The sequence below is a fragment of the Pecten maximus genome, chromosome 18, assembly GCF_902652985.1.
Source record: "Pecten maximus chromosome 18, xPecMax1.1, whole genome shotgun sequence".
Lineage (NCBI taxonomy): Eukaryota > Metazoa > Mollusca > Bivalvia > Pectinida > Pectinidae > Pecten > Pecten maximus.
In genome coordinates, this window is record NC_047032.1 from 4,946,835 (window position 1) to 4,972,926 (window position 26,092).

General features: G+C 44.1%; 1 protein-coding gene across 1 annotated transcript; it reads left to right on the forward strand.

The window, feature by feature from the left end:
• Positions 1–228: 228 nt before the first annotated feature.
• On the forward strand, positions 229–19,592 carry LOC117316971 (trichohyalin-like). Its single transcript, XM_033871750.1, has 7 exons — positions 229–272; positions 12,555–12,926; positions 13,021–13,754; positions 14,062–15,796; positions 15,829–17,083; positions 17,224–17,951; positions 18,797–19,592. Exons 1-7 carry the CDS (start codon positions 229–231, stop codon positions 19,590–19,592), a joined length of 5,664 nt encoding a protein of 1,887 aa, XP_033727641.1.
• The last annotated feature ends 6,500 nt before the right edge of the window (positions 19,593–26,092 follow it).

A 26,092-nucleotide genomic window follows, 5' to 3' on the forward strand; every position in this document is an offset into this window, starting at 1 on the left:
TTTTCTTTTGAGTGTTCCATTGGGTATTAAAAGAAGAGATTCCCCAACGGGTTCCATCTCTCGGAGTTAAAAGTTTTGAAATTTGTTTGGTTCAGTAAACAAAGGACTTTATAACGTTTGAAAATCCTTTTGAAGAATTCGACACTTCCCAGCGTGTATGTTACGTCATGCTATGATCGAAGTGCGCAGGTGCGTGAATGAGTTATATATATATATACATAGGCTAGTATGCCATTAGAACAAATTGGCCGTAATTTGGACGAAAATGACCGGTAATGTGGACATTGGCAGACACTGACCAGTGATGATAGTGACCGATGATCAAGCCTGTGTTCAGTGCATTAGTTTGTCAGTAGAGTCGGCTCTGCGCATGCTTATTTGTTGCGGATGATGAAAGATGGCGGAAATGACGGGTAACAGATTTCCCGGGCTAATGGCACGAGACGACATGTACATTTCAGATTTTAAAATTTATTATCAAATAACATCCTCTCTTCAACTTATGCCATAGAGAAATGAGCGAATGAATGATGGTATAAACTTAACACAATTTTCACACATTTCAAAATGAACGAGCCAAACATAAAATATCAGAAAGGTTCATTCTGAAGATCACATCTCTTATTAATTATCGGGGTTCAGCTAATAAAAGCGTTAGTTTCAAACAACAATTTTTTTTTTTTTTTTTTTTTTTAAATGTTTCTCAACCGATGAGAATTGAGCAATACTCATGATTATAGTTTTATCGTTTACACACTGTGTGTATTCGAAATTAACAAAAACGGATTTAAACATAAACCCGAACTAACAAAATACATGTTTGGATCTGTTTTTGTATATCGGTATGTCATTTTAAAGAAAATTCTATAAAGACAAAAGCCATATGTTAATCCAGCAAATCCAAGGCTACTGAATCATTTACATAGATTGATGTTTTTTTTCTATTGACTATTGGTTACGTGTTAACATATAATAAATGCGTGACCACCACAATCAGTGTATAATTTTCTATATTTAATGATAATTAAGTGGCTTCGTGAATTTGATTTTATTACTTTTTTTTCTGGTTATAAAATCTCACAACCTCTTGTTAATTATTTACATATATCTGACATTAGCATACACCTGAATATTAATTATATGCTATATGTAACAGACGTTATCTGGCTAAAGCTAGGGATATTGGCGGGATATCACAGACTCGTTAGAGAAGAGCCCCTCAATTACCCGTAAACCTTGATACCAATAGAACCCTTCCCTGGAGATAGAGGTATGTCTTAAACTACAAGGCATCCGTGGGTATTAAAGGGATACAGTTGAACCATTTCTCGTGAACATATTCATGCGTATACTATAAAAAAAAAAGAGATTTTATTTTTACTCAATACTCGGGATATTAAAAATAATATTAAGATATGAGGATTGCTGTCAATTTTGATCATACTAATTACACAAAATATGAAAAAAATTATTATATTGACCAACAGTTTACAATTTGAACTCCACATCATTATGGCAAAAACGCCGCTCTCTGTACGTAACACGAAAACTACTGGAAACGCACGAAAAATAACACAATTTCATGGTACACTTAATAAACTACAACAGCAGTGAATAATATCGTCAATTCGAAATCGAAATAAACTTCTATATTGTATATTAATCCAGAGCCATAATTTACAATGTTAAACGGGATGGGACTTTAATCCATTCCCAATTCTCTTCAATCCATTCCGTTAAAGATATTTTATAACTTATGATTATGTGATATTATTTTTAATTAAATAAGGAATAAAATCAATAATTGTTTCGGTTCAAAGCGTCAGAATTACATAATGTACATGTATTATCGACATGTATTTTAACCGAACGTGTCCCTTTAATCAAATCTTTCCCGCGGACTAAGTGGCTTTATGCCGAGATTAACCTCTCTGGTTTGTTGTTTAAATCATCATATTCAGGTGAACACTCGTAAACACTCGAACATACGGGTAGCCTATCCTTGTTGGCGAGACCGGAAGTGTTTTTGTGCGGTAACTGGGCTCGAATGTATTTAAAACCAAAGTGTCCCGATTTTTGCTGGATACGCAGTCAGATTCATTATACTAAAGAAGGTTAAGATATTATATTTACGTACACACATTTAAGTATTGACTTACACAATAGTGGTATATTCAATTTCTTTATTTTTTTGACTGTGGGTCATACGACCCATTAGTACATATTACAATCAACACAATACAAAACTTGGTACAGAACAGCAATACCAATACAAAGTGAGGTACGGGTTGAATATATACAGATAGGATCGTATTGGCTTCGAAAATGAATGTACCTAAACGACTTCATTCTATGATATTTTGTACACTTAATAACTGTATTAATATGAACATTGCAGGCTTTTGCCAATAGTATCTTTTTGACTTTAAAACTATTTTATTGTCGAATTTATTGTGACAAGGGATTAGGCACAAGTTTTTCCAACTTATGGACGCCCTCTCCCAACATACAAATATATCACATGAAATCATTGAGACAGCATCATTGACATAAACATAAAGAAGATATATATATATTATTTTACATAGACACAGGTTTGCAAGAAAGAGTACAAGAACACATATCAAAATCTATTGGTATCTTTTAATGAGACGCTTTCTTAAATTCTTATACATATTACATATTGATATAAAATGGTATTCATATTTTTTTCAGTCGTTGACTTACAAATTAAACAGTGTCTCTTATTTCGATCAATATTGTTAAAAGGGCCAGTTTCGATTGCTGACGCATGCGCATACATATGCAGTTTTGATAGATAGACTTTTCTGTATTTCATAGGTATATACATGGTTAAATAAAACCGAATGGAAAACTTGTCCACAATATTTTTATATAAAAAACATTTCGAATGCTTTTCTAATAAATCTCTCAAATACTCTTGGGTTTGATCAAAAATTCTCTGCCGTATACAAGATAAAATAGCTTCCGAGTTATTTGGTGAGAGACAGAGCCATACCTCGCCGAAACCTAAAGAGCATAGTGACTCCTTTACATATGTACACAATTAAAACATAAACCAGTGTTTTTACTTAATAAAAAAATCATATGCAGTATTCAATATACAATTTTTCCTGTCAAGGAATTGGAACCAATATTTTATAATCATATATCTTCGTGTATATTCTAAGGGGAAAACGACAAAGTTCCCAGTATACCATTACATCATTTATAGACTTTTAAACCTTAAGCAATTTCTTACAAAAATGAACATTTTCACTTCGGCGATCAGGTTACACAGTGGTAACACACATGGACATGTATATGGGTTACCTACACGACCACGCGGGTTTATATCTCCATGGGTACTCCGGTTTCAACCCACACCTCGTGCGCCTCCATCCGGGCAAACAGGAGTGATAATATAAGTTGCATGACTTGTGTCGCAGTTGTAGTAAAATGAATAAAATTCATATTCAACAAAAGCATATGATGATTATCATTATAAATCACATGCAAGTAAATATAGACTTGTTCGCTCTGCAATATTTTATTATTAAGGACACATTTCAAAAATTAAAATATTGGTTGTCTAACAATATCAAGAGAACCAAGGTTTATAATAGTGTTAAGGCTGTATGTGACATTACGCGAGATACAAATGTACCTACAGCTTAGATTTAAATGTTAATTTATATATAAAAAATGTCAACGCATGTATCCTTAACATCATTTTTTAAATCACCAATATTGACTTCATTAGGAAATAACCAGTTACTATTTATATATGTATATACAAATATTAAAAAAAAAAAAAAGTTATTAATCATTTTGGAACTCTTTGTAAAGGAGACGCGTTTAGCAGTAAGGCAGTCTTAAGCACTCGATTATTTTATCCAACCCGGGGTCACATCAGAGGTTTACTCAACGATACACTCGTGTGAATGACAAGTAACATAACACGGGGCTATCGTCCAAGTCGCTTAGAGCACGAGAAACAAGGACAAACCTTAGCTACCCAGGATTGTCCTACGTTATCTTTAGAACGTGAAATGTACACTGCACTCGAGTCGGGTTGAACAAAAATCTCCTCAACATTTTCTGTGTCAATGTCATACGACTTGTGCTCTTATGTAACAGCGGCGAATTCAGGGTTTGTGGGGATTTCCTCCTTCGCCGGTCTGTCATCCTTATTTTCCCTCTTCTAATGTAAACATGTTTTATTTCAAAATGATAAAAGGATTTGACACAAGTTTTTATTTAAACTTATATAATGTCTGTACAAAATAAATGATAACATGCAACTTCCGATAATACAAATCTTCTTCTTCTTCTCCTTCTTCTTCTTCTTCTTCTAAAAAAAGCAATCATCAATACATTTCAAATATTCTTTGCTTCGTAATAAATAATTGATTAAATAAACATTAAAAACAACTTTAATATAGCATTTTTGGTGCAAAGCTGAATATAAAATATAACAAATATCTCCGGTTGGGATTCCATTGTCCATGGAGTTTTCTACCACCAAACTGTCTATTATGCACGCATTTGATATTTGAACACAATTTTTTTTGAAGCAGAAGTGAGTACACATGACACAAAATAGCAGACTGCCTTAACGATGTGTACACGTTGGGTTCACATAATGCCAGGTGTCATGACTTGTGACAAGTAATATAAGCCTCTTTGTCAGTTAGGAGGGCGCCCCCTACCGTTACCTAACAACGCACGGCGCCGTCAGGAATCTGAGGACCTTGTCAGTCATGTGCGGGTTGTCCAGAAAAACGCTGGAAACTTCATTCAGTTTTTACACTTTATTTCGTGTTGCAAAAACTTGATTTATGCCATAAAGTAAATGATAACAAAAAATTGTATCATTTTACCGCATGCGCTTTGTAAAAAAAATGTCTTTGACGTTAGTTGTATTCCTATTGTATCCATGAACTGAAACATACATATTTCGGAATCTATTATTTCAAAATTCAAAATAATGTTTGGAATTTCACCTCGCGCCTTCATCAATATCAATTTTCCTTATCACGCCCCTTATCGGATCTATTTATAGATGATGTCGCTCCTAGTTCTACCATCTATTGGTCTGTCATTGTGCCTCGTCAGACTAAAGGCCTCATAGTGTTATGATTTATGAAACAGAAGAAATTCCGCTAAATACGTGCTTAACTCCCTACCTCGATCTGTCAAAACCGATTTCCCCTAAAATTGAAAGGGCATATGCAATGCTCCGTTTCCCAAGCTTCTTTTTCGTAGGACCCACCGCTTGTATTTCCTAACATATGACAGATATATATATTTGACGTGCAGTTTCATTTGTTAGATGAAAATATGTGTCAAATATGTTAATGTATTTCTTCTTTCAAAGTTGTATGTTTTTGATGAATACCAGCTTTTTAAATACTGGACACATAAGAGTACAGTTCCAAGGTTTGACATTAGATTCCCAACCCCCATGCCTATATTTAGCGGATAGAACAAGATAGTGACGATGTGATATACATTCATGGCGTGTATTGTTTTATATATGGCGTGAAATGTTTTATATAGGGTGTGTATTGTTTTATATATGGCGTGTATTGTTTTATATATGGCGTGAAATGTTTTATATATGGCGTGTATTGTTTTATATATGGCGTGTATTGTTTTATATATGACGTGTATTGTTTTATATGGCGTGTATTATTTTATATGGCGTGTATTATTTTATATGGCGTGTATTGTTTTATATATGGCGTGTATTGTTTTATATATGACGTGTATTGTTTTATATGGCGTGTATTATTTTATATGGCGTGTATTATTTTATATGGCGTGTATTGTTTTATACATGGCGTGTATTATTGTATATGGTTTGTGTTGTTTTATATGGCGTGTAATGTTTTATATATGGCGTGTATTGTTTTATATTGTTATTGTACTAACTCCTGTGAAGGACTATTGTCATTGTACTAACTCCTGTGAAGGACTATTGTCATTGACTAACTCCTGTGAAGGACTATTGTCATTGTACTAACTTCTGTGAAGGACTATTGTCATTGTACTAGCTCCATTGAAGGACTATTGTCATTGTACTAACTCCTGTGAAGGACCATTGTCATTGTACTAACTCCTGTGAAGGACTGTTGTCATTGTACTAACTCCTGTGAAGGACTGTTGCCATTGACTAACTCCTGTGAAGGACTATTGTCATTGTACTAACTCCTGTGAAGGACTATTGTCATTGTACTAACTCCTGTGAAGGACTATTGTCATTGACTAACTCCTGTGAAGGACTATTGTCATTGTACTAACTCCTGTGAAGGACTATTGTCATTGTACTAACTCCATTGAAGGACCATTGTCATTGACTAACTCCTGTGATGGACTATTGTCATTGTACTAACTTCTGTGAAGGACTATTGTCATTGTACTAACTCCCGTGAAGGACTATTGTCATTGTACTAACTCCTGTGAAGGACTATTGTCATTGACTAACTCCATTGAAGGACTATTGTTATTGTACTAACTCCTGTGAAGGACTATTGTCATTGTACTAACTCCATTGAAGGACTATTGTCACTGTACTAACTCCTGTGAAGGACTGTTGTCATTGACTAACTCCTGTGAAGGACTATTGTCACTGTACTAACTCCTGTGAAGGACTATTGTCATTGTACTAACTCCTGTGAAGGACTATTGTCATTGACTAACTCCATTGAAGGACTATTGTCATTGACTAACTCCTGTGAAGGACTATTGTCATTGTACTAACTCCTGTGAAGGACTATTGTCATTGACTAACTCCTGTGAAGGACTGTTGTCATTGACTGACTCCTGTGAAGGACTATTGTCATTGTACTAACTCCTGTGAAGGACTATTGTCATTGTACTAACTCCCGTGGAGGACTATTGTCATTGACTAACTCCTCCTGTGAAGGACTATTGTCATTGTACTAACTCCTGTGAAGGATTATTGTCATTGACTAACTCCTGTGAAGGACTATTGTCATTGTACTAACTCCCGTGGATGACTATTGTCATTGACTAACTCCTCCTGTGAAGGACTATTGTCATTGTACTAACTCCTGTGAAGGACTATTGTCATTGTACTAACTCCTGTGAAGGACTATTGTCATTGTACTAACTCCTGTGAAGGACTATTGTCATTGTACTAACTCCATTGAAGGACTATTGTCATTGTACTAACTCATGTGAAGGACTATTGTCATTGACTAACTCCTGTGAAGGACTATTGTCATTGTACTAACTCATGTGAAGGACTATTGTCATTGTACTAACTCCATTGAAGGACTATTGTCATTGTACTAACTCCTGTGAAGGACTATTGTCATTGACTAACTCCTGTGAAGGACTATTGTCATTGTACTAACTCCTGTGAAGGACTATTGTCATTGTACTAACTCCATTGAAGGACTATTGTCATTGTACTAACTCCCGTGAAGGACTATTGTCATTGTACTAACTCCCGTGAAGGACTATTGTCATTGTACTAACTCCTGTGAAGGACTATTGTCATTGTACTAACTCCCGTGAAGGACTATTGTCATTGTACTAACTCCCGTGAAGGACTATTGTCATTGACTAACTCCTGTGAAGGACTATTGTCATTGTACTAACTCCTGTGAAGGACTGTTGTCATTGTACTAACTCCTGTGAAGGACTATTGTCATTGTACTAACTCCATTGAAGGACTATTGTCATTGTACTAACTCCTGTGAAGGACTATTGTCATTGACTAACTCCTGTGAAGGACTATTGTCATTGTACTAACTCCTGTGAAGGACTATTGTCATTGTACTAACTCCTGTGAAGGACTATTGTCATTGTACTAACTCCTGTGAAGGACTATTGTCATTGTACTAACTCCTCCTGTGAAGGACTATTGTCATTGTACTAACTCCTGTGAAGGACTATTGTCATTGTACTAACTCCTGTGAAGGACTATTGTCCTTTTCATTGTACTTCCTACTATAAAGGAGTTTTGCCTGCCTCTCACATTGTGTGTATTTATCATTGATTTAGGCTCTAAAATGTTCATGAACCGTGTTACCTTTTACAAATAAAGTTAGCTTAAAAGTACCTTTTGGAGCCTAAATAAATATTTCTAGTGAATAAATTAATGGGTGTGTCAACCGCGATTAAATGAAGCTTGAACAATCTAAACTCGACTGAATCCTGTAGCAATTGGTAACTTGAAGACAGCCAGCACACTAAGAAGTGGCCATAGTCCACAGCTACGTGCTACAGTCGCTGCCCAATGTGGCTGGCTGTTTCTGATTACTTTAATTATGTACTAATTACCATACAATGCTTATATCCGCGTGATAAAGCCTACACAGTCTGTGAGTTAAATCTTCATACCTACACCTCTTGTATCCCTCCAAACGGAAAGACTATTTCCTTACTCTAAACTAATGAACAATCCGCGGTATTGTCATCTTGGAACCATATTTCGAAAAATCTTAATATCATTTTTGATAATTTTCTTACTAAAACATTCGAAATTTTACCCATAGACGTTGTCGTGCTGTTTTTATATCAATGATTACAGCTAAACTTTATATACATTTTAAGATTACATTTCATAACAAATATTTATTAAAATGTTTACGAGAGTAGAACAATGCTTACACATCTTTCGTTTCACGCATCCATTTGTTTGGTAAATAGTTTATCAGGAGCCGAGATCTAGGTGTCACAACTATTTATTTCCTGGCCCCGAGTCAGTCCCGGGATCTTGTCCAGTAAACATTATCTAGGTATTACATAAGCTGGCCAGGCCGGATTTGCGGGTAGATAAGAGCTATTTGTATATGTACCGTACCTACCCTACATGTGTCACCTCTCAGTTGTTGTCCAGTTGTCCGAATTCCTCCACAGTGTCTTGACCCCTCCCCTTTATGAAGTAGTTGAACTAAGTTTTGGACTGTATCTAAGTTTAACCTTACATTGAATGGTGCTTATAGCTTATGAGTCGTTTTGTACAATCAGCTGTTTTTCTGGTTGTACATACATTGAGGTCGGCACATACTGATCATGTTAAAAATGTCTAACTATTGACACTCGAACGATTACAATAGGTGAGAGTCTTGCAAATGACGGAAGGATCGGGGTCAAATTGTGGAAATCCAGTAGGGGAGATAGTAACGTGAAAGGAGTGTAGAAACGTCGCACGAGTCAAAATAATAACAATTTATTACACTCTGTCGGAGGTGTAGCATCTTTAAATGCTTCTTAAACAATTCTTTGACTACACTGTTGACATTTTCTGTTCTATTGTCTATGATGATTTGTAATAGACAATCAAATATGGGTACATTGAGCTCTAAGTATATTATCACGTTTGGCCCGTAGCATCATTGACGAGTCCTAGAAGGACGATACAGACGTGTGGTGTCCTTAACATCACTGACGAGTCCTAGAAGGACGATACAGACGTGTGGTGTCCTTAACATCACTGACGAGTCCTAGAAGGACGACACAGACGTGTGGTGTCCTTAACATCACTGACGAGTCCTAGAAGGACGACACAGACGTGTGGTGTCCTTAACATCACTGACGAGTCCTAGAAGGACGACACAGACGTGTGGTGTCCTTAACATCACTGACGAGTCCTAGAAGGACGATACAGACGTGTGGTGTCCTTAACATCACTGACGAGTCCTAGAAGGACGACACAGACGTGTGGTGTCCTTAACATCACTGACGAGTCCTAGAAGGACGACACAGACGTGTGGTGTCCTTAACATCACTGACGAGTCCTAGAAGGACGACACAGACGTGTGGTGTCCTTAACATCACTGACGAGTCCTAGAAGGACGATACGGTTGAATGGTGTCCTTAACATCACTGACGAGTCCTAGAAGGACGATACAGACGTGTGGTGTCCTTAACATCACTGACGACTCCTAGAAGGACGATACGGTTGAATGGTGTCCTTAACATGACTGACGAGTCCTAGAAGGACGATACGGTTAAATGGTGTCCTTAACATGACTGACGAGTCCTAGAAGGACGATACAGACATGTGGTGTCCTTAACATCACTGACGAGTCCTAGAGGGACGATACGGTTGAATGGTGTCCTTAACATGACTGACGAGTCCTAGAAGGACGATACGGACGTGTGGTGTCCTTAACATCACTGACGAGTCCTAGAAGGACGATACGGTTGAATGGTGCCCGTAGCATCATTGACGAGTCCTAGAAGGACGACACAGACGTGTGGTGTCCTTAACATCACTGACGAGTCCTAGAAGGACGATACAGACGTGTGGTGTCCTTAACATGACTGACGAGTCCTAGAAGGACGAAAAAGCTAACAATGTAGTTTTATTAATTCAATTTTATCTGTTGAAAGTAATTGAAAATATTGAAGTATCTGATATCGACCACGTAAAACCCAGAAGACAAGTGCATAGTCGTCTTCTAGTTAAGGGGTAAATTCAGCCATTAAAAGTTTGTATGTCTCTTTTTCAATTTCTATAAGTACACATAATTGCGTTAACTCCATGACAATGTAAAAGTTGTTGCCCCGGATGTGCTCAATGTATTTCACGATTCGGTAAGACATTCAGAGATTTCACGATTCGGTAAGACATTCAGAGATTTCACGATTCGGTAAGACATTCAGAGATTTCACGATTCGGTAAGACATTCAGAGATTTCACGATTCGGTAAGACATTCAGAGATTTCACGATTCGGTAAGACAATTCAGAGATTTCTGCAGCGCGAAACATTTACATAATGCACTACATATCTATCTGAAGTGTATTCGGTAGAGAAGGAATTGCTGTCTCTCTCGATACTTTATTATTTTCAGCGTAATATTGGTTTTCCTTTTTTCTTTTTTTTTTCTTTTTTTTCTATAAGGATTAACATCAATTATTTTTTCTGTTATACAGCCATAACAGAAAAAACTGGAGTGTACTCTAAATAAACCGCGAAGCGGTTTATGAAGAGAGTACACTCCAGTTTTTTATGTTATGACTGTATAACAGAAAAAATAATCAATGTTAATTCTTATAATTTAATTTCGTCTTATACACACCAAGATATTTCACTCTCTTTGGCGAACTCTTTTCGGTGATAAATTATTACGCAACGTCATCAGCCAATCAAAAATGACGTTACATTTCGCAACGTCAAAAATTTTGTTATGGAGGTATAACAAAATTATTTCAGCCAATGAAAATGCGTGTTTCATACAAAATTAAATTATATGGTACTAATACAAATACTTTAGTTTCCGCACCTCTTCAGATTATACATTAAAAAAAATACATTGAATTTCCTCTTTTTTTTCCAGATTATAGATTAAGTTTCCGGATATCTGCAGATTATAGTTCATCATTCAAATCAAGACAAGACTTCTGTATCATAAAAAAAAAAGTGTGGTTGTAGGATTATTAAGTTTTAACGAGAAATTCTTCAAGGTAAATTACTGAAATTGGATCAGTAAAATTCATGTAATTTAAAACAAAGAAAATTGAGAGATTTCAACTCCAGGCAGAATAACAAATGTTTTACTGTCGCATAATAACTCGCTTTATATTACAACAACTGAACTTTACAGCTAGGAAATATACACTTTACTACCGAAACAATTGTCATGTATGAATACCAACACTAAATGGTAACGTTACATGTAAATGTAATAACAGTATCAAATGCATATCAATTTCGTTTCATCCCCAGCTCGATCGTAAATCATTTCAGAAGCGTCCTGAAGGCAGATCCAGTGACGTCATACCGTGTGACGTCATCAGGTACAGCTTTCCTGGTAAGTTGATTTAAGTTTCTCAGTTGACCAGTAGTGTTTCTTCTCGTGTCTTTGATGGTTCCTTCATATCTGCATTTTCTTTTTGTCAGTGCATTTCAAGCCGTAACTATATATCGCCGGTCAGAACGAGACATGCGCACTACCATAAACTAGACAGCGCAGGACCAGAAACGAGACAGCGCAGTGACAAGAACGAGACAGCGCAGACCAGAACGAACAGCGCAGACCAAACGAGACAGCGCACGACCAGAAAACGAGACAGAGCACGACCAGAACGAGACAGCGCACGACCAGAACGAGACAGCGCACGACCAGAACGAGACAGCGCACGACCAGAACGAGACAGCGCAGGACCAGAAACGAGACAGCGCACGACCAGGACGAGACAGCGCAGGACCAGAACGAGACAGCGCACGACCAGAACGAGACAGCGCACGACCAGAACGAGACAGCGCACGACCAGAACGAGACAGCGCACGACCAGAACGAGACAACGCAGGACCAGAACGAGACAGCGCAGGACCAGAACGAGACAGCGCACGACCAGAACGAGACAGCGCAGGACCAGAACGAGACAGCGCACGACCAGGACGAGACAGCGCACGACCAGAACGAGACAGCGCACGACCAGAACGAGACAGCGCACGACCAGGACGAGACAGCGCACGACCAGAACGAGACAGCGCAGGACCAGAACGAGACAGCGCAGGACCAGAACGAGACAGCGCACGACCAGAACGAGACAGCGCAGGACCAGAACGAGACAGCGCACGACCAGGACGAGACAGCGCACGACCCAGGACGAGACAGCGCACGACCAGAACGAGACAGAGCACGACCAGAACGAGACAGCGCACGACCAGGACGAGACAGCGCACGACCATAACGAGACAGCGCACGACCAGAACGAGACAACGCAAGACCCAGAACTAGACAGCTCACGACCAGAACGAGACAGGGCGCGACCAGAACGAGACAGCGCACGTACGAGAACGAGACAGCGCCACGACCAGGACGAGACAGAGCACGACCAGAACGAGACAGCGCACGACCAGGACGAGACAGCGCACGACCAGAAGAGACAAGCGCACGACCAGAACGAGACAGCGCACGACCAGAACGAGACAACGCAAGACCAGAACGAGACAGCGCACGACCAGAACGAGACAGCGCACGACCAGGACGAGACAGCGCACGACCAGAACGAGACAGCGCACGACCAGAACGAGCCAACGCAAGACCAGAACGATACAGCGCGCGTACCAGAACCTAGACAGCGCACGACGAGAACGAGACAGCGCACGACCAGGTACGAGACAGCGCACTGACCACAACGAGACAGCTCAGGACCCAGAACGAGACAGCGCACGACCAGAACGAGACAGCGCACGACCAGAACGAGACAGCGCAGTACCAGAACGAGACAACGCACGACCAGGACGAGACCAGCGCACGACCAGAACGAGACAGCGCACGAACAGGACGGGAGAGCGCACGACCAGAACGAGACAGCGGCACGACCAGGACGAGACAGCGCAGGACCAGAACGAGAGAGGCGCACGACAGGACGAGACAGCGCACGACCAGAACGAGACAGCGCAGACCAGACGAGACAGCGCACGACCAGAAAGGGACAGCGCACGACCAGACACGAGACAGCGCACGTACCAGAACGATGACAGCGCAGGACCAGGACGAGACCAAAACGCACGACCGAACGGGACAGGCACGACCAGAACGAGACAGCGCACGACCAGGACGAGACGAGCACGACAGCACGAGACAGCGCACGACCAGACACGAGACAGCGCACGACCAGAAGGGGACAGCGCACGACCAGAACGAGACAGAGCAGGACCAGAACGAGCACAGCGCACGACCAGGACGAGACAGCGCACGACCAGAACGAGACAGCGGCACGACCAGAACGAGACAGGGCACGAGCAGAACGAGACAGGCAGGACCAGAACGAGCACAGCGCACGACCAGAACGAGACAGCGCACGACCAGAACGAGACAGCGCACGACCAGAACGAGAGAGCGCAGGACCAGAACGAGACAGCGCAGGACCAGAACGAGACAGCGCAGGACCAGAACGAGACAGCGCAGGACCAGAACGAGACAGCTGCAGGACCAGAACGAGACAGCGCAGGACCAGAACGAGACAGCGCAGGACCAGAACGGAGACAGCGCACGACCAGAACGAGAGAGCGCAGGACCAGAACGAGACAGCGCACGACCAGAACGAGACAGCGCAGGACCAGAACGAGACAGCGCACGAGCAGAACGAGACAGGCACGACCAGGACGAGACAGCGCAGGACCAGAACGAGACAGCGCAGGACCAGAACGACAGCGCAGGACCAGAACGAGACAGCGCACGACCAGAACGGAGACAGCGCAGGACCAGGAACGAGACAGGGGAAACGACCAAGACGAGACAGCGCAGGACCAGAACGAGACACGCACGACCAGAACGAGACAGCGCCAGACCACGAACGAGAAAAGCGCACGACCAGAACGAGACAGCGCAGGACCAGAACGAGACAGCGCACGACCAGAAGAGGACAGCGCGGGCAGAACGCGACAGCGCACGGAGAACGAGACCCAGACCAGAAACGAGACAGCGGCAGGACCAAAACCCAGACAGCGCACGACCAAGGAAGAGACAGCGCACGACCAGGACGAGACACGCAGACCAGACGAGACAGCGCACGACCAACGAGACAGCGCACGACCAGAAACGAGACAGCGCAGGACCAGAACGAGACAGCGGCCAGGACCAGAACGAGACAGCGCACGACCAGAACGGGACAGCGCACGACCAGGACGAGACAGCGCACGACCAAGACGAGACAGGCAGACCAGGACGAGAAGCGCAGACAGGACGAGACAGCGCAGGACCAGAACGAGACAGGCACGACCAAACGACAGCCGACCAGACGAGAAGCGCAGACCAGAACGAGACAGCGCACGACCAGAACGAGACAGCGCACGACCAAACGAGACAGCGCAGACCAAACGAGACAGCGCACGACCAGACGAGACAGCGCAGGACCAGGACAGACAGCGCACGACAGGGAAGGACAGCGCAGGACGAGGACGAGACAGAGCACGACCAGAAGAGACAGCACGACCAGAACGAGACAGCGCACGACCAGAAGAGACAGCGCAGGACCAGAACGAGACAGACGCGACCAGGACGAGACAGCGCAGGACCAGAACGAGACAGCGACGGCAGAACAGAAGGCGACCAGAACGAGACAGCGCAAGCAGGACGAGACAGCGCACGACCAGACGAGAGCGACGCCAGACAGACGCAGACCAGGACGAGACAGCCACGACCAGAACGAGACAGCGCACGACCAGGACGAGACAGCGCAGGACCAGAACGAGACAGCGCACGCGAAAGAACAGGCACGCCAGAAACGAAGCACACGACAGAACGAGACAGGCACACAGAAGCGCAGACCCAGACGAGACAGCACGACCGACGAGACAGCGAGGACCAGGACGGAGAAGCGCAGACCAGAAGAGACAGGCAGGACGAACGCAACAAGCACGACCAGAAACGAGACACCACGACCAGAACGAGACAGCGCACGACCACAGAGACAGCGCACGACCAGAACGAGACAGGCAGGACCAGACGAGACAGCGCAGGACCAGAAACGAGACAGCAACGACAGAACGAGAACACGCAAGACCAGACGAGACAGCGCACGACCAGAACGAGACAAGCAAGACCAGCGACAGACAGCCACGACCAGAACGAGACAGCGCACGACAGGACGACAGACGCAGACCAGAACGAGACAGCGCAGGACCAGAACGAGACAGCGCACGACCAGACGAGACAGCGACGACCAGAGACGAGACAGCACGACCAGAACAGACAAGCGCACGGACCAGAACGAGACAGCGCCAGGGCAGAAACGCCAGGAGCCAGAACAGAAGACACGCCAGACAAACGAGACAGCGACGACCAGAACGAGACAGCGCACGACCAGAACGAGACAGCGCACGGACCAGAACGAGACAGCGACACCAGAAGAGACAGCGCAGACCAGGACGAGACAGCGCAGACCAGAAACGAGACAGACAGACCAAAGACAACGCACGACCAGAACGAGGACAGCGCACGACCAGAACGAGACAGCGCACGACCAGAAGAGACAGCCACGACCAGAACGAGACACGCACGACCAGAGAGGCAGACAGCGCAAGACCAGAACGAGACAGCGCAGGACCAGAACGAGACAGCGCACGACCAGACGAGACAGCACGACCAGAACGAACAGCCACGACCAGGACGAGACAGCGCAGACCAGAACGGAGCCGACATAAGAGCAAGACAGACAGAAACGCACGGACGCAGAAGAAAAGCAGAGCCAGACCAGAAGACGCAGACAGAAGAACCAGAGAGCGCAGACCAGACGAACAGCAGGACCGAACGAGAAGGCGACAGCGCACGCAGACCAGAGAGACAGGCACGACCAGAAGAACAGGCAGACGCGAGACACGCCGACCAGAGAGACACGCACGACCAGAAGAGAAGCGCAGACAGACGAGACAGGCAGACCAAACGAACAGCGCAGACCAGAACGAGACAGGCAGCGACAGAACGAGCACGCAGGACAAGACAGGAGACAGAAAGAGGAGCACGACCAGAGAGACAGGCAGGCCAGAACGAGACACGCAGGCCAGAAGAGAAAGCAGGACCAGAACGAGACAGGCAGGACCAGGAGAAGCGCACGACCAGAGAGACAGCGCAGACCAGAACGAGACAACGCAGCAGACGGACAGCGCACACCAGAACGAGCAGCGCACGCCAGAACGAGACAGCGCACGACCAGAACGAACACGCAGACCAGAAGAACAGGCAGGACCAGAACAGAAGCGCAGGCAGAAGAGACAGCGCCGACCAGAACGAGACACGCACGACAGAACGAGAAGCGCAGACCAACAACAGCCACGACCAGAAAGGACACCAGACCAGAACGAGACACCAGACCAGAAGAGACAGGCAGACCAGACGAGACAGCACGACAAACGACAGGCAGACCAGAAACGAGACAGCGCACGACCAGAACGAGACAGAGCACGACCAGACAGACACGGACACGACCAGAACGAGACAGCGCACGACCAGAACGGGACAGCGCAGACCAGAACGAGACAGAGCAGGACCAGAACGAGACAGCGCACGACCAGGACGAGACAGCGCAGACCAGAACAGACAGCGCACGACCAGAACGAGACAAGCGCACGACCAGAACGAGACAGAGCACGGACCAGAACGAGACAGCGCACGACCAGAACGAGACAGCGCACGACCAGAACGAGACAGCGCACGGACCAGAACGAGAGAGCGCAGGACAAAGAACGAGACAGCGCACGACCAGAAACGAGACAGCGCAGGACCAGAACGAGACAAAGCGCAGACCAGAACGAGACAGCGCACGACCAGAACGAGACAGCGCACGACCAGAACGAGACAGACGCAGACCAGAAACGAGACCAGCGCACGGACCAGAACGAGACAGCCACGACCAGAACGAGACAGCGCAGGACCAGAACGAGACAGCGCACGACCAGCACGAGACAGCGCACGACCAGACGAGACAAGCGCACGACCAGAACGAGACAGCGCAGGACCAAACGAGACAGGCACGACCAGGACGAGACAGCGCACGACCAGAACGAGACAGGCACGACCAGAACGAGACAGCGCACGGACCAGAAACGAGACAGCGCAGGACCAAAGGACAGCAGCACGGCCAGAACGAGAAGCCCAGAACGAGACAGCGCAGGACCAGAACGAGACAGCGCACGACCAGCACGAGACAGCCCAGACAGGACGAGACAGCGCACGACCAGAAACGAGACAGCGCAGTGACCAGAACGAGAACAGCGCACGACCAGTACGAGACAGCTCACGACCAGGACGATACAGCGCAGGACCAGAACGAGACAGCGCACGACCATGGACGAGACAGCTGCACGACCAGAACGAGACAACTGCACGACCAGAAACGAGACAACGCACGACCAGAAACGAGACAGCAGGCACGACCAGAACGAGACAACCGCACGACCCGAACGAGACAACGCACGACCAGGAACGAGACAGCGCAGGACCAGAACGAGACAGCGCAGGACCAGAACGAGACAGCGCACGACCAGGACGAGACAGCGCACGACCAGAACGAGACAGCGCACGACCAGAACGAGTCAGCGCAGGACCAGAACGAGACAGCGCACGACCAGGACTGAGACAACGCACGACCAGAACGAACAGCGCGGACCAGAACGAGACAGCGCACGACCAGAACGAGACAGCGCAGGACCAGAACGAGACAGCGCAGGACCAGAACGAGACAGCGCAGACCAGAACGAGACAGCGCACGACCAGAACGAGAACAGACGCACGGACCAGAACGAGACAGACGCACGACCAGAAGAGACAACGCAGACCAGAACGAGACAGCGCACGACCAGGAACGAGACAGAGCAGGACCAGAACGAGACAGCGCACGACCAGAACGAGACAGCACGACCAGAACGAGACAGCGCAGGACAGAACGAGACACAGCACGACCAGAAGAGACAAAGCACGACCAGAACGAGACAGCGCAGGACCAGAACGAGACAGCGCACGACCAGAACGAGACAGCGCAGACCAGAAGCGAGGACAGCAGGCACGGACCAGAACGAGACAGGCACGGACAGAAACGAGACAGCGCACGACCAGAAAGAGACAGCGCACGACCAGAACGAGACAGCGCAGACCAGAACGAGACAGCGCACGACCAGAACGAGACAGCGCACGGACCAGAACGAGACAGCGCACGACCAGAACGAGACAGGCACGACCAAACGAGACAGCGCAGACAGACGAACAACGCACGACCAGAAACGGACAGCGCACGACCAGAACGAGACAGAGCACGACCAGAACGAGACAGCGCAGGACCAGAACGAGACAGCGCAGGACCAGAACGAGACAGCGCAGACCAGAACGAGACAGACGCACGACCAGAACGAGAAGCCAGACCAGAACAGACAGCGCAGGACCAGAACAGAAAGCACGACCAGGACAAAGCGCACGACCAGAGGAACGAGACAGCGCACGAGCAGAACGAGACAGGCAGGACCAGAACGAGACAGCGCACGACCAGCACGAGACAGCGCAGGCCAGAACGAGACAGCGCACGACCAGAACGAGACAGCGCACGACCAGACGAGACAGCGCACGACCAGAACGAGACAACGGACGACCAGAACGAGACAGCGCACGACCAGAACGGGACAGCGCACGACCAGGACGAGTACAGCGCACGACCATGAACGAGACAACGGCACGGACCAGAACGAGAGAGGCAGGACCAGAACGAGACAGCGCACGACCAGAACGAGACAGCGCACGACCAGAAACGAGACAGCGCACGAACAGGACGAGACAGGCACGACCAGGACGAGACAACGCACGCCCAGACGAGACAGCGCACGACCAGGACGATACAGCGCAGGACCAGAACGAGACAGCGCACGACCAGGACGAGACAGCGCACGACCAGAAACGAGACAGAGCACGACCCGAACGAGACAGCGCAGACCAGAACGAGACAGCGCACGACAGGACGAGTACAGCGTCACGACCAGGACGAGACAACGTCACGACCAGAACGAGACAGCGTCACGACCAGGACGAGACAGCGCAGGACCAGAACGAGACAGCGCACGACCAGGACGATACAGCGCACTACCAGAACGATGACATATCACTACCATAACTATACATCTCACTACCATAACTATACATCTCACTACCATTACTATACATCTCACTACCATAACTATACAACTCACTACCATAACTATACATCTCATTACCATAACTATACATCTCACTACCATAACTATACATCATACGGATAACTAAACACATCTTTAGAAATAGTTGGATAAGTATTGGGGGAAACCTTTGATACATGTATCTAATGCAGTGACGTCATCACAGAGTCTGACAATAGTTTAGATCTAATAAAAAGGCACGAGATACATGTATCTTATTGATCATATTAAGGGACATGTATATAATTATAAGGTTGTGATTTGTCCCATTTTTAATGATTGGACAGCTTAGTTTTGAAATATGTCAGGTAGCGGACCCCATGGTGTGATTGTGAGAATTCAGGCCTTATGAGTCATTTTGATTACACAGGTGACATAGGTTGTGTCCAGTTTGGTCCTGGGTGACCAACAGATCGACCCTATGTTTGTATTGTTTTAGAGAATTCAATAAACGCTTAATGATAAATGACACCGAGAATGAATGACCGTATTTCGGCCGCGCCGTAGTGTTGTCAATACGCTTGTAACACAGAGACTGGTCACACCATGATGTCCCCCGTCCCGTAGTGTTGTCAATACGCTTGTAACACAGAGACTGGTCACACCATGATGTCCCCCGTCCCGTAGTGTTGTCAATACGCTTGTAACACAGAGACTGGTCACACTATGATGTCCCCCGTCCCGTAGTGTTGTCAATACGCTTGTAACACAGAGACTGGTCACACCATGATGTCCCCCGTCCCGTAGTGTTGTCAATACGCTTGTAACACAGAGACTGGTCCCACCATGATGTCCCCCGTCCCGTAGTGTTGTCAATACGCTTGTAACACAGAGACTGGTCACACCATGATGTCCCCCGTCCCGTAGTGTTATCAATACGCTTGTAACACAGAGACTGGTCACATTATGATGGCCCCCGTCCCGTAGTGTTGTCAATACGCTTGTAACACAGAGACTGGTCACACCATGATGTCCCCCGTCCCGTAGTGTTGTCAATACGCTTGTAACACAGAGACTGGTCACACTATGATGTCCCCCGTCCCGTAGTGTTGTCAATACGCTTGTAACACAGAGACTGGTCACACTATGATGTCCCCCGTCCCGTAGTGTTGTCAATACGCTTGTAACACAGAGACTGCTATTGTCCCTCTCACACACAATCAGAGATGTTCCAAGTTATCGCATCCAAAACACTTATACAACATTGAATGTTAACAGGGACACTTGTATTACAACATTGAATGGTAACAGGAACACTTGTAATACCACAAGATAGCATATAAACTGACAAGTTAGCATATAAACTGACAAGTTAGCATATAAACTGACAAGTTAGCATATAAACTGACAAGTTAGCATATAAACTGACAAGTTAGCATATAAACTGACAAGCTACTCTATAAACAAGAAGGTAAGCAAACAAACACGCTAGCTATCAGACAAACAAACACGCTATCAGACAAACGAACACGCTAGCTATCCGACATACAAACACACTAGCTATCAGACAAACAAACACGCTATCTATCAGACAAACAAACACGATATCAGACAAACGAACACGCTAGCTATCAGACAAACGAACACGCTAGCTATCAGACATACAAACACGCTAGCTATCAGACAAACAAACACGCTAGCTATCAGACAAACAAACACGCTAGCTTTCAGACAAACAAACACGCTAGCTATCAGACAAACGAACACGCTAGCTATCAGACATGCAAACACGCTAGCTATCAGACAAACAAACACGCTAGCTATCAGACAAACAAACACGCTAGCTTTCAGACAAACAAACACGCTAGCTATCAGACAAACAAACAAGCTAGCTTTCAGACAAACGAACACGCTAGCTATCAGACAAACAAACACGCTAGCTATCAAACAAACGAACACGCTAGCTATCAGACAAACAAACACGCTAGCTTTCAGACAAACAAACGAACACGCTAGCTATCAGACAAACAAACACGCTAGCTTTCAGACAAACAAACAAGCTAGCTATCAGACAAACAAACACGCTAGCTATCAGACAAACAAACACGCTAGCTATCAGACAAACAAACACGCTAGCTATCAGACAAACGAACACGCTAGCTATCAGACAAACAAACACGCTAGCTTTCAGACAAACAAACACGCTAGCTATCAGACAAACAAACAAGCTAGCTATCAGACAAACGAACACGCTAGCTATCAGACAAACGAACACGCTAGCTATCAGACATACAAACACACTAGCTATCAGACAAACAAACACGCTAGCTATCAGACAAACAAACACGCTAGCTATCAGACAAACAAACACGCTAGCTTTCAGACAAACAAACACGCTAGCTATCATACAAACAAACAAGCTAGCTATCAGACAAACGAACACGCTAGCTATCAGACAAACAAACACGTTAGCTTTCAGACAAACAAACACGCTAGCTATCAGACAAACAAACACGCTAGCTATCAGACAAACAAACACGCTAGCTATCAGACAAACGAACACGCTAGCTATCAGACAAACAAACACGCTAGCTATCAGACAAACGAACACGCTAGCTATCAGACAAACAAACACGCTAGCTATCAGACAAACAAACACGCTAGCTATCAGACAAACAAACACGCTAGCTATCAGACAAACAAACACGCTAGCTATCAGACAAACAAACACGCTAGCTATCAGACAAACAAACACGCTAGCTATCAGACAAACAAACAAGCTAGCTATCAGACAAACGAACACGCTAGCTATCAGACAAACAAACAAGCTAGCTATCAGACAAACGAACACGCTAGCTATCAGACAAACAAACACGCTAGCTATCAGACAAACAAACACGCTAGCTATCAGACAAACAAACACGCTAGCTATCAGACAAACAAACACGCTAGCTATCAGACAAACAAACACGCTAGCTATCAGACAAACAAACACGCTAGCTATCAGACAAACAAACACGCTAGCTATCAGACAAACGAACACGCTAGCTATCAGACAAACAAACACGCTAGCTATCAGACAAACAAACAAGCTAGCTATCAGACAAACAAACAAGCTAGCTATCAGACAAACGAACACGCTAGCTATCAGACAAACAAACACGCTAGCTATCAGACAAACAAACACGCTAGCTATCAGACAAACAAACACGCTAGCTATCAGACAAACAAACACCCTAGCTATCAGACAAACGAACACGCTAGCTATCAGACAAACAAACACGCTAGCTTTCAGACAAACAAACACGATAGCTATCAGACAAACAAACAAGCTAGCTATCAGATAAACAAACACGCTAGCTATCAGACAAACAAACAAGCTAGCTATCAGACAAACAAACACCCTAGCTATCAGACAAACGAACACGCTAGCTATCAGACAAACAAACAAGCTAGCTATCAGACAAACAAACAAGCTAGCTATCAGACAAACGAACACGCTAGCTATCAGACAAACGAACACGCTAGCTATCAGACAAACAAACAAGCTAGCTATCAGACAAACGAACACGCTATCAGACAAACAAACAAGCTAGCTATCAGACAAACGAACACGCTAGCTATCAGACAAACAAACAAGCTAGCTATCAGACAAACGAACACGCTAGCTATCAGACAAACAAACAAGCTAGCTATCAGACAAACAAACAAGCTAGCTATCAGACAAACGAACACGCTAGCTATCAGACAAACAAACACGCTAGCTATCAGACAAACAAACACACTAGCTATCAGACAAACAAACACGCTAGCTATCAGACAAACAAACACGCTAGCTATCAGACAAACGAACACGTTAGCTATCAGACAAACAAACACGCTAGCTATCAGACAAACAAACACGCTAGCTATCAGACAAACAAACACGCTAGCTATCAGACAAACAAACACGCTAGCTATCAGACAAACAAACAAGCTAGCTATCAGACAAACAAACACGCTAGCTATCAGACAAACGAACACGCTAGCTATCAGACAAACAAACAAACTAGCTATCAGACAAACGAACACGCTAGCTATCAGACAAACAAACACGCTAGCTATCAGACAAACAAACACGCTAGCTCTCAGACAAACGAACACGCTAGCTATAAGACAAACAAACACGCTATCATACAAACAAACACGCTAGTTATCAGACAAACAAACACGCTATCAGACAAACAAACAAGCTAGCGCAAACACAAACAAGGTATTATACAAAAAAGCTAGCAAACAAATAATCAAACTAGCAGATAAACATTCCAGCTAGCAAAAACTAAAGCGAGCTAACACACAAACAAACTAGTACACATACACAAAAAACCCACACAAACAAATAAGCTAGCAAACAAACAAACAAGCTAGCAAACAAACAAACAAGCTAACATACAAACAAGCTACCTAGCACCCGAACACCTAGCTAGTATAAAACAAACAAGCCAGCAAACAAATAAACAAGCTAGCAAATAACTGAACAAGCTAGCAATCACACAAACAAGCTATCACACAAACAAACAAACTAGCAAATAAAATAGCAAGCCAGCAAACAAACACTAAAACAACAAAGATGGCGTTTGGACGATACAGTATTGTGTCAACTACGAGGATATATCTATGAAGCAAGCAAACTACTCGAACAATAATGGAATGAGAATGCCTCCATCCTCTGTACATCGGACATGATAGTGTGATTGTATGCCTAAATATAATGAACGCTGGTTTGAAGTTTGAATAAATTAAATCTGAATCTTGGTAATACATTGCTTATTATAGTTGTATATTTTATTTCATAGTAAATAATATGGGTGTGCAAATCATTATTTCGCTAATCAACTAACTTAGGTATTGCTCTAAACTTTGAGTTCGCCAAAACTTGTCTATTAAAACTCAAAATTATAACAAATGTAAAAATGGCGAAATCAGGATTATGTTGTTAAAGTAAGATTTGATGAAGAGTGTAATATCTATTTATATTAAATAAAATACCATTTAGTAATCTGGATTGAAATGACTAACGTAATGAGAATAGGAATCCAATGGCGTCCACGTATATATGGAAAAACGTGACACATTGAAACGAGTCAGATCGGGATCGCACAGCAAGTAGGTAATTTATGACGGCTACATACATGAAACGAAATACGACAGAGAAGAAAACATCACGGAGAGGATTATATAATTACTTATCGTTAGTTAAATTCCATACCCACAGAATCAAACAAAAATCCTTACTTATCATAAGTGTGGCAAAATCAGGCCAATATATCTGTTCACTGTTGCATAGATACGAGCGTAAATCGAACGTCTTGGACGCGAACACTGTACTAGTGGTGAGACTTGATTGACCAAAGTCTAGTACAATGTAAATGCTTTCTTATCACACCGGTCAGTCAATATTGACCATCGGACAGATTTACAGCTTTCTTGCTTTAGTCCGGTCCGACTGTTTGAGTTGGTCATTTTGTCAAGAATACTGGTATCATATTTTGACCAAAACATAGATTACATTGTATATTTTTCTGAATTATCAGTATTTGAACAAGTTTATGTACAGAATACACAAACGAGTTTTCCATTGTATGTTGACATTGCTTGTCAATTTGTTATTTTTCCTTGAAAGAACAGTGGACAGGTAGCGAAGAAGTCGTCATACAGACTACATGTACCGTTTGTACAACAGAGTTTAACTCTACAATCATTATACACGTTTTATTTTTAAAGGCGAACATTGTTTCACATAAAACTTTCAGTGTTTGAAGATATTACAGTGTCGCTAAAGATTACTATGAATTTACTGAAATCTCTATAACATGTCGAATGATGGTGGCAAAACTACATCATAATATCTATAGCATGTCGAATGCTGGTGGCAAAACTACATCATAATATCTATAGCATGTCGAATGCTGGTGGCAAAACTACATCATGATATCTATAGCATGTCGAATGCTGGTGGCAAAACTACATCATGATATATATAACATGTCGAATGATGGTGGCAAAACTACATCATGATCTCTATAGCATGTCAAATGATGGTGGCAAAACTACATCATAATATCTATAACATGTCGAATGATGTGGCAAAACTACATCATGATATCTATAGCATGTCGAATGATGGTGGTAAAACTACATCATAATATCTATAACATGTCGAAGGCTGGTGGCAAAACTACATCATAATATCTATAGCATGTCGGATGATGGTGGCAAAACTACATCATAATATCTATAGCATGTCGAATGCTGGTGGCAAAACTACATCATAATATCTATAGCATGTCGAATGCTGGTGGCAAAACTACATCATGATATCTATAGCATGTCGAATGATGGTGGCAAAACTACATCATGATATCTATAGCATGTCGAATGCTGGTGGCAAAACTACATCATGATATATCTATAGCATGTCGAATGATGGTGGCAAAACTACATCATAATATCTATAACA

Bases quoted from the DNA above. Each gene is read 5' to 3' on its own strand.
- LOC117316971 (XM_033871750.1), top strand. From the start codon at position 229: ATGCCATTAGAACAAATTGGCCGTAATTTGGACGAAAATGACCG. The intron at 17,084-17,223 runs GCACGGACCAGA...GCGCAGGACCAG, and splicing joins CACGACCAGAACGAGACAGA to AACGAGACAAAGCGCAGACC. The intron at 17,952-18,796 runs GCAGGACCAGAA...GCGCAGGACCAG, and splicing joins CAGGACCAGAACGAGACAGC to AACGAGACAGCGCAGACCAG.